Source organism: Neophocaena asiaeorientalis, unplaced genomic scaffold (assembly GCF_003031525.2).
Source record: "Neophocaena asiaeorientalis asiaeorientalis breed wild unplaced genomic scaffold, Neophocaena_asiaeorientalis_V1.1 scaffold500, whole genome shotgun sequence".
Lineage (NCBI taxonomy): Eukaryota > Metazoa > Chordata > Mammalia > Artiodactyla > Phocoenidae > Neophocaena > Neophocaena asiaeorientalis.
This window is the reverse complement of record NW_020171810.1, coordinates 281749-292576: the sequence shown is the minus strand read 5'-3', so window position 1 is coordinate 292576 and position 10828 is coordinate 281749. Positions and strand designations below refer to the sequence as shown.

Here is a 10828-nt window from a genome sequence, read left to right as displayed (position 1 = left end):
CTGTTGGGAACTCTTCTGCAAGAACTGTTTTCAGAGCCAGTTTATGAATTACCTGATTTTTTTTTTTTTTTTACTTCATAAGTCATATTGTGTTTCAGTGTAAAAAAGCCAAAGTGAGCATAGAAAACACATGAGAATATATTTCAGGCTCTCAAGACAAGGCCTCAGAAATTCAGATGACTAGTGACATCAACTGACTAAGTATATCACCTCTCAAGAAAATGGACTGAAAGGGGTTAATGCTCACAGACATGAAGGCTCTGGAGTATGAAATTCAAAACACACACAGATCAAACTACCTGAGGACAAAAAAGTAAATTCTCATATTTCACTTCTGCTGGTAACTCTAAACATGCCTCTGTAGCAGAGTTGCTGCTAGACTGCATCCATTCCTCCAGTAACTTGGTGTCTTCAACCTGCCCAGATCCCAGCCCAGGGGATATGTGCTCATCTTCTCCCACTGATCTAGTCACACACCAGCTCCTTCATAAGTTTGGGCACTCTATTCTGTCCTAAAAAGTATTCTTTCAAAACAGCTAAAAATAAAAGGAAAATCTTTACAAGCAAAAGAAGTGAAAGAACAGGGAAAATGAGAACAATACCCTGTTTCAGGGTAAGAGCTCACACAAAAGTGTATTTAAATGTCATACGGCAGATAGAACGCTGAGTTCCTACCTTAGAAATGCTTCCTCCCAGTAGGCAGCAAAGAGAACCCCACCAGGACGAAAACCCACTTTTGCCCCATGCATTCCAATACTATCTGCCAATCAGAAAAAAAAAGACAATGAGTGCTGTCAAGCAACTCCACTGATCTCTTTCTGTAGCAATAAGGCCAGCTAAGGACTAAAGATAATGAGAAAGACTAGAAGGAAAGTAGACACACAAAAGGTACTGTTGTCAAGTGATATATGAGATGTGTTCATAAGTGAATAAGTTATTCCAGAGCCATACAAACAAATCAATCTCTTTACTGGAGAGGCACACCTCTCCTCTGTATATTATTCAGATATACTAACACAGGAAAGATCACATCATCTTGTTTATGGATACATTTAATGTCCCTTGCCCTCCCCACCTTTCAAAACATAATAGTATACAAAATATAAAATATCTTAAATATTTATAAAAATCGCAAGAAAAAAATAGAACGTATGAAAATATTTTTATCTGAGTTCTCCCTCACTGTTGAGAGGCAGCTTAGTTTGCCTTGAGTTCATAATTATTGAGTGGATAGGAGTATGCCCTGCCTAATACTATTCTGTCCCGGAGGAGCTTAAATAAAACATAGTAGTTGCAGAAGAGGATGAGAGCCATGGAAAGTGTATGGTTCCACTTCTCCGACCGCAGCAAGGAATAGAGCTGGTAGAAGACAACACTGCCCTCAATAAGGATAAGCAGATTTAACAGCCTTAATGGACGATGAAACAGGAACTGTAAGGAAGTTAAAAAGCAAAATGTTATTTCATAGAAAAGACTGCAGTTATTCTCACATTTTTCTTCTAAAATCATTTCATATTTACAGGCTCCTATGTGCACTAACAAGCAGATCTGCTTATTGAGTATCAATCAGGCTATTTCTTGCTATAGAGACCCAAACCCTTTCTTTTTTGCTCAAGTAATAATGAAATACATTTTATTTCAACACCCTGAGACATGAAAAGGGATTATATCCAAAAGAACTCTGCCTCAAAAATTTTTCCTAGATTTTATCTTAGGTATATATTTTATTTGAGATAACCAAAAAGTATATTTATTTATCTAAGACAGGGGCTGGATAAAGGACCAAATGGGAAATATTTTAGACTCTCAAGTCAAGAGACAAAAACTGAGGATATTATATGTAGGTAACTCATAACCACTTAAAATGTAACCGCTTAAAAATACAAAAATCATTGTTAGTTTGTGGGCTGGTCTAAGACATAAACACCTACACTAGACAAGTCTGCAGGGAGCAGTGGTAATATAAGTTGAAATATCAATACAGTAATTTCTTAATTTTTTTCTTAAACTGTTACCCACCATGCTGTCTGTTTTATTTTGTTCAGTTTTTCTGGGTATTGATGAGTAGGGTGAACAAAGACAGAACAATGAGGAAGGAGGGAAAAATTAGTCAGAATTAGAGTTTGGCTAAAAACAGACCTGTTTTCATTCCCACCAAATTCTTCAGTCTAAGAGGCTAAATCCCGGTTGACTAATAAAAATGTATTATGAATAGGAAGATAGAGGTCAAAGAATGCAAACTGTGATAATGGTAGTATATCAGATCTAAAAGAATAATTTAGACCTCAGGACTCGAATCTGAGAATAAACCAAATCATCATGACAGCTCTGAAAGGTAACTGGGTTCTCAGGATCCTTCTGCGGGAGGAAGAACATGTTTACCTGGGTTTTATTACATGATATCCAGTAATATCATGTATAAAATTGGCTCAGAATTAACATTCTAAAAAAAAATTAGGCAATTTCAGATTCTGTGGCAATTATAACAATTATAATTAAATGTGCAAGTAAGCTATAAACTGAAAGAGTAAAAATGTGAGGACAGCCAGAGCTACAGGTAATAGGCACATTTTAAGTGAGTGTTCTTAAACAGTGTGCCTAAGAATCATTTCCAAATATGCAAATGCTGCAAATTCCTAGGATCCTTCAGAGATTCTGACTCTAAGTGACCCAACGACCACTTTGAGAAGCACTGATTTACTTAGGTCACGCAAAATCAGTAACAAGTTAATTTCCTTAATCTTTCTTCTATGGATTCCACCTGATTCTTCAGCTGTCCAACACTAGCAAGGAAAATACTTATATTTCAAGCAGAAAATTTTAATAAACTATCTGGTTACTGTAGGTTTCCAGGGGACTGCAAGAGCCAACAGATGTCCTCAATGGCCTGTGGAACTCAGCTGGCTGAATTAAATATTCTGTGTAGAAACCAAATGCTTATGTAGTTGTAACCTAAGTCCACTCCTCCATCTTAAGGCAATCCCACAGGAGTCTAGGAGATTATGGTATTTCCCTCATTCAAAGGCCTTTCACCTTGCCCCACCCTCCCCTACCATATTATTTATAAGCATCCCACCCTGATGCAAGTTTCCAGTATTTAATTAAAAGGCCCTTAGTAGCAAACGCCCGCAGAACCAGGAAATCCAAGTACCCTCATAAGGAACTGGGAGTGATGGGAGGGAGAAAGGGATTCAAGCATCTAAAAAATAAATAAAATCTCCAATTCTTTTTCAGAATATGCTCTCCATTCAAAGGCAATGCACTGCACTATGTACATTTTTACTAAAAACAGTTCCCTGCATGTACCTTCTTTTCCCCTCTCCCATCAATCAGCTGGCCTTTCTCTTATAAGTAAATACTTTTGCCTCCTAGAGCCAGAATTTCTGGAAAAGTGAAAGATCAAATAGAACATAACCCAAGGTGTAAATTCAAATGGAACAGAAGCTGGATTTAGTGGGTGTCTACTGCTTTTTCCTTTTAAACTTTTAAGCCTTTTTTCCTTTTAATCCAAGAGAAGGTAAAAGGCCACAGATCATGGCATTTGCCTGAGTTTCAAAGGGGAAGTCAAAGTATTTTAAGGAGATGATACATATGACAAATACCAAAAAATAAAACCATCACATTACTATATTAAATATTGCTTAAGGATACACAGATATATTATGAGGACACCACTAAACCAAACTACTGCAAATAAAAGTTGTAAGATTAAAAATGGAAGTCTTAAATAACTGTGTACTTGTTTCAAGTAATACTAGACTCAACAAATTCCAATGTAACTAGAGAAATCAGTCAAGCTATTAAAATTGAGAAATAGGTATTTTCACCTTCAATCTGCCTTTCAGAAGGTATTTCCAAAGGACAGAGGCCATTATAGTAGTAAAATAATTACCCTGTCTTAATTTCCTAGTATGTGCTACACACTGTGCTAGATGCTTACACACAGAGTAACCTCCTAACACTTACTCCTAAGCTTATGTTTGAAAAGAAATAAGCTGTACTTGCATAAAAGCGGGCATGGGATACGTCTGAAGGCACTGCCACGTTGTAAGGCCCCATGGCTCTATATAAGCACCTGCTGTGTCGCACCAGCACCCCTTGAGGCCATATTGTATTTTCTGACCAACTAAGGGAGAAAGAAATGCAATGTTAGCCTATCGGCAATTACAGATAAGACAGTGTCTGGCAAGGCCAGCTATACTTCTATGGAAAGGATTAAGTATTCAAGGCTTCATCTGCCTGAATTCTGAAAATACAGTAATTCCATGGTCAAACTGGAAGCAGTCAAAAAGGATTTATTATAACTTCATTGCTATATAGTAGAGAGAAACTGCAAAGTTAACTCAGTGTCAAAGGACTTAAGAGGCTTAGGAGAACAAGCAGAAATAAACGTGTAAGGAAGGCATCTATGAGCCAGAAAATCCAGTGTAAGCAGGTGGACTGTCACCTCAATCCCAAGTGAGTAGAGTCTATTGGTGGAAATGCTAGAGGGAACAAACAAGAAGAGAGAGTGGATGGTAGTAAGAGTAGTGGAGAAATTCACACATTATCAAACTAGCATGACATTTACTGCAGAATTACATCCCAAAAAGCTACAGAAAATCTATTCATTTATCACACACTTCAAATGCTTCATATATGTGAGAAGCTATACAGAAGAACACAGAGACACACAAGGTACCGACACACAGACTTTTCTTTTTACCACTTTCTTGGTTTTTTTTTATAGAGGTTTCTCTAGGAAAAAGAAGTTATGGAAGAAGCTTCATTCTTTCCAGCACCAACGTAATGGAGTTGGGGTGGGGATGGGGATCTTCAGGTTAAGCTTTTTAAAAAATCTAAGTTAATTCATCTCTTCCTGATTTTGGAAAGGTTAGTTTCCTAGGGTAAGAACTGGGACAGCATTTTAAATATGTTAAAGAAAAAAAAAATTCTAGCACCCTGAAGCTTTCCCAGTTCAGAAAATGTTCCGTCGGCCTTGCTCACACTTACCAGCATTAAAATGATGATACACCTCATGGCCATGTGCCATCAGGAGCCTGAAGATGTACAGTACTAGTACTGTGGATTGTATTTTCAATTTTTATTGAAATTTGTCCTTTGCCCACAGTCGGGTTTCTTTTCAGCCTGGCCCAATCTCTTTCAGTTCCTGGGCTTGAAGGCCTGTGCTAATCTGTATCAGACATCAAGGCAAATAATTGAAGGGAGCACTCTGAGGGGGAGGGGGAAGGGAATGTCACCTCAATCTGTCCCCCTTAATTAGGAAAGAATTTCTAGGTGATGAAATTTGTGAAATGTTCAAATTATAAAAGGAAGATGAAGATGGTCCAGGTCTGAGAGAGAGGCATGATGAAAGGCTCAGAAGCAAGTGAATAAAAGGGTTCTAAAGTCAGTCATTCTGGACCACAGGGATCATGCAGAGAAATGACTAATAGGGGGACACAATGAGAGGAATACTCAGAAAGAACTCACTTAGGGACAGTTTTCATTCAAATTTAGGAAAAGCAGGGCAACATTCATTAGTGAGTTTAGGAAGAAAAGAAAGACACAATTAAAGATGCAGGCTAAAACAACAACAACAAAACAAAAAACCCAAAAAGCAAAAATAAATAAACAAATAAAATGCGGGCTAGGAAAATCACTAGTACAAATTTACATTTATTAGAAAGAAAAGATGAGAGAAGCAAATTCCAGCTGCCTAAGTATAAGACAATTATCTAGCAGCTATTCAGCTGTGGCAATGAAGATGAGAAGATGAATCTCACAGTCTTCTAAAGAAAATTAAAAATATGTCATGACTCTTTGAATTTGGGCAAAGGGTTAGGACTGAAAAGAAAACTCCAAGATTATAGCTTGGGAAATAAATTACACATTCTAGAGTGACTGGGTAGTTGAAAGGTAGGAGGCATTTAAGGAGGGACTGGGGATGGTGGTGGAAATGAGTTAATATCCCCTGCGTTCAGTTTAGAGGGATGATAAGCACCCACGTAGACAAAAACTAAAACTTAAGTGTTCAAAGCCAAGAACAAGAGTGACATACAAAGCAAATAAACATGATCAGCAGCATGTAAAAAGGTGTTAAATGGTTTTATCCTCTAACCTACTTACATGTGCTGTGGAGCATTGCTGTAGGACCCATGTTCAAGCTTCTGCCACTTGCCCAGGTGAGCAGCTGATTTATGTAGCAAATCACAGTATTTGGATGGCAGCAGTTGTGTGGTGAGCATGACAAAAGCATTGATCCACACCATAATGAGGTGCTCACATGACCAGCGCATGTCATAGTACTGGGTACTCTGGAAGAGATCAGAAGAGAGAGAAATGATCCATGTACTGGTGAGCAAGAAGGCAGGGATGGTGCGTGTACATACACCCTGCAGACAAATGCCACTCTGAGTCACCCATGCATTTGTTGTCCTCCTGTCTGTGCAGAAAGTTCAAGAGCAGAGTCCTCCAAAATCCTTCAACCTGACTTTCTGGCTGTATGAGTTAGGGTTGGGAGGGAGAGGCGATTATACTTTAAGTGCTTCCTTTCTAGAAGTGAATGCTCTCTGCGAATGACCACTCCAGCTGCAGATATGCTTCTCAATGGGTGAAGGAAGGGCACTGAAATGACCCAAAAGATTTTGGGCCCAAGTGACATCCAGACCATTTTTCTTTTCTACTAAAGTAAAGTTTAAAGGTTAGATTAAATTCAAGGAAACTCGTGATAACCATGATAAGATCAACCATGGTAGGCTGAATTTTACTGAAACCTCAGTCCTCTTAAGCTACCACATACGGATTCTAAGTACAAGTTTATCCTCCCCAGAAACTGGGTGGAAAAAAAAATCTTAAAAAAAAAGAAGAAAGAAAAGAAAAAAAGAGGGGACCACCACGGGTGCATCACAGATATGGAAATATCTATCCACCAACCAGGTATTAGTGCACTCCAGATGCAGCCGAACTCCACCATCCAGGCTGCCAAAGGGGAGACAGAGAAAAGGGGGATTAAATAAGAAATACCCAGTTTATGTCATTCACACACAAATCCAGGAAGCACATAAAAGCAAGTAACCACTTACCTTCACAAAACACAGGGGGAGAAATGCAACATAGTAGGCACTGAAGAGAGAGTTGAAGAGAACTTCCTTGATTCTGTGGTTGAAATCTGCTTTCAGACATTCTACTTCATTGCGAATGAGGTCTGGAGACAGGGGGCAGCTGTGGCTGGGGATGGGTGTGGCATTATTAAACTGTTCTTTTAGAGACTCCAGCAATAAGGAGAGGAAGTCTTTGGACTTGGCCAAGCCACCCACAGTCGAGGCACTCTCCTCTACCGCCTGGTGCTGAACCATGTAGTTATAGTCTGCAAGAAGAAGATGAGCTCTACTATCTTGGTGGAAACAGCAGAGAGGAACATAAACACCAAACCTGTAGAAAAAAGGGAGTATGAAAATGAGACCACAGAAGCCACCTAAGATCAGATCATATAACTGTGTTAGTAAAATAGTCATGATTCATCAGAGTGAATGTAATATAATAGGGACTTTGCTGACAGTAAATTCATTATCTGGGAAGCTCTTTAATTTCTTCCCACAAAGGCAATATATATTCACTGTAGAATAGGAAACTACCAAAAATCACAACAATAGAAACTACCCGGAAATAATCATTTTTATAATTTTTACAGTTGGGTGCACAGACTTTATACTTTTTCTTTTATATGTTTAGCCTCATACAGTATAAACTGTTTTGTATACTGCTGTTTTAACTTTGGGTGTGTGGTTATGTAGCATGTATATATTGAGCTTTTTCTTATGGCATTAAATATTTTTCAGCAACAATTCTAAAAGGTACTATAGTATTCTCATGTAGCTATACCATAACTTACCTATTTCTCTCTTGTTAGGACTCAGGCTGTTTCTTACTTTCCACTACTATAAATACCATTGGGATAAGTAACTTCCCACACAGATTTTTGTGTACACCTGGTATTTTTTGAATGGCTTGCCCTTCAAGTTTCCTCTTCTTAGTGAGGGGGCTCCCCTGCGTACCCCACCACCACATCACCCACCATACTTCTACAGGCACTCCGAGTTCCTCTTGCCTGGTTATTTTTCTCCACTGATCTTACCACTCCATATATTTTACATGTTTTTTATTTTGGGTTTTTTCCCTTTGGTCTATCCTCCCCTCACTACAATGTAAGCTCCAAGAACCAGAGATTTTAGTCTGCTTATTAGTTCACTGCTATATCCTTGACGCTTAGAATAGTGGCTGAAACATACTAGGCACTAAATAAACACTTGACGGATTAATGAAAACAATTCTAAAAGTACGATAAATAAATTTTTACAAGTAAAATTACTTGGCTAAAGGACTGCAAATTTGTAAGACTTTTCTTAACTTCTTATAGTTGCTCCAACTTTGGTTCCTTAAAAAAAGTTTAAACACTTTCCCAAGTCCTCATTAAGTAACTTCCACATTGTAACGTAGGTATGTATAGGTATGTATTATATTGGGTTGGCCAGAAAGTTCGTTCGCATTTTTCCGTGCCATCTTGCGAAAAACCAGAATGAACTTTTTGGCCAACCCAATAAATAAAATGATCATTTCACGGACATAAATTTAGATATTAAAAATAGCAAATAAAAAGACATTTAGTTATAAATTTTATTTAAAAAAAATTAACAAACGTCACTTGTTCATAGTTCTCTAGAGGGAGAAAGGATGAGCTTCTTGTAAGTTAAGAAGATGGTTAGCAGCAGCTCTGGGATCCACTGTGAATGTGCCCTGGAGTAGTAGGATGGGAGGGGGTAAATGCAAAAGTATCATGCTAGGATCATAAGCTTGAAATGAGCTTGCCACTCTGTCAATTTCATGTGACCATGTCCAGGCTAGCCTGCCAGAGCATGAGAGACTCATGGAGCAGAGCTTAGCTGTCCTAGTTGCCTAAACTGACAGCTGGTCAATCCCACATATGTGACTGAACCCAGCTAAGATCAGGAGAGTCTCCTGACTTCCAGCTGATCCCAACACATACACACATACACAGTAAATACATAGTGTGGTATGCTACCATGGCTCTGTGGATGTTCGTTACAGCATCATATGTCAATAGATAACTGATACAGGGTAACATCAAAGGCTTAGAGCATGGAGAGCTTTGTAAGGTAAAGAAAATGATTCATGAATTTTAAAAAGGGTTAGTAAATATTTAGACATAAAACTTGTTTAAATTACATGATTATTTCATTGTTTTATAGGGATGTGGAGAGCCTCCAAGAATAAAGCTTATTTACATATCTAAAAAAATGAAAATGTTTGCTGGCCATTTGATGATGGTAATCCTCTTCAGTCTGGCCAAAATATTCCTCGATATATCCATAATAAGCCTTTCAAGTTAGACAGGGTTAACCTTCTAAATGATTCAACCAGCTATTGTTGATAAATAGAATAACTAAATCATGTTTCCAACTCAAAGAGCTGAAATATTAATCTAGAAATACAGAAACAATTGATGTAAAATATACACCTTATAAGAAATCTGAATCATGAAAAATAATGTTTGTAACAAAGAAAATTCACTCTGTATGAACTGAGTTGATGAGTGCCTTAAGTAATCGTTTAAGGAATTTAATTAGAATCTAACAGAGTACAACCAATAGAAAGACTCTTCCTGCCATCTTGGCCACACAATCTCTGAGTATGCCTTTATTTTATACTGTCACTACCCATATAAATTCATGCTTACACTGCAGCACCATAAACAGTATAGAGCAATGATTCTCAAACTTGAGCTAGCATCAGAATCATCTAGCAGGCTTGTTAAAAGACAAATCCTGTGCCATACTTTCTAGAGTTTCTGCTTCAGTTTGGGGTAGATTCTGAGAATTTCTATTTCTAACAAATTTCCAGGTGATGCTGATGCTGCTGTTCTGGGAACCACATTTTGAGAACTACTGAATTTAGAGTAATGGTTAAGACAAGGGCTCTGAATCAAAAAGACCTGAGTCTTTATCATTAATTGTCTAACCACGGGAAAAATTTTTAACCACTTAATCTGTCTTTACCTATGGCAAAGATTGCTAATTGTCTGCCAATAGCTACTGTTCTCCTGTTTCTTCCATAGCAACAGAATTTTTTTGTGTGTGAATAGCAGAAACATTTATTCTACCCAGCAAAGTCAAGAAAAGTGAAGTTCCAACACTATTCTTTTGTCTTCTCAGTTATAAATAAAAGAACAGGCATTTTATCAAAGACATACACCTGGCAAATGAACACAAAAATGTTCAACATTATGAATCATTAGGGAAATGCAATCAGACTATAGTGAGATACCTCTACACACTTTAAAACAGCCAATATTTTAACTACTGACCATACCAATCAAATACTGGTGAGGACTACAGGGGAACTGGAATGCTTCCATATTGTTGACAGGAATGCATATGGGTACAGTTATTCATTTTAGAATATGAAACCATATATTCATATGAAGACTTTTATGCACATGTTCATAGTTAGTTTATCTGTGGTGGCCAAACTGGAAACAAACCACAAAACCCCTTCTGTTATTTTTCAGGAAGAAAATGAACTACTCATACGTGCAACTTAGATGATTCTCAAAATAATTATGCATCATGAAAGAAAAAGACAAATACAAAAGTAAACATTAAGATGCCAATGATATTAACAGTCTAGAAAACACTAATTGAGTGGGAAAAGAAGTAAATCAACTGTAGTTGCCTGGGAGTCCTGGGAGACATGTCAGAAGGTAGATATTGGTGTTGTATGTTTGTTATTATGATGATGGATCTGTGGCTTTACAAGTATTAAAACCTAC

The 10828-nt window shown here is 37.6% G+C and overlaps 1 protein-coding gene across 1 annotated transcript in view; it reads right to left on the bottom strand.

Annotated features, from left to right (window-relative positions):
- Window positions 1-1036: 1036 nt before the first annotated feature.
- TMEM39A (transmembrane protein 39A) overlaps window positions 1037-10828 on the bottom strand; it is a 31164-nt gene continuing 21372 nt past the window's right edge. The window contains exons 6-9 of the mRNA XM_024766038.1: window positions 7065-7413; window positions 6109-6296; window positions 4006-4126; window positions 1037-1431 (exon numbers count right to left, since the gene is read on the bottom strand). Coding sequence (XP_024621806.1) covers window positions 1198-1431; window positions 4006-4126; window positions 6109-6296; window positions 7065-7413 — 892 coding nt within the window. The 3' untranslated portion in view covers window positions 1037-1197. The remainder of the gene's footprint in view (window positions 1432-4005; window positions 4127-6108; window positions 6297-7064; window positions 7414-10828) is intronic.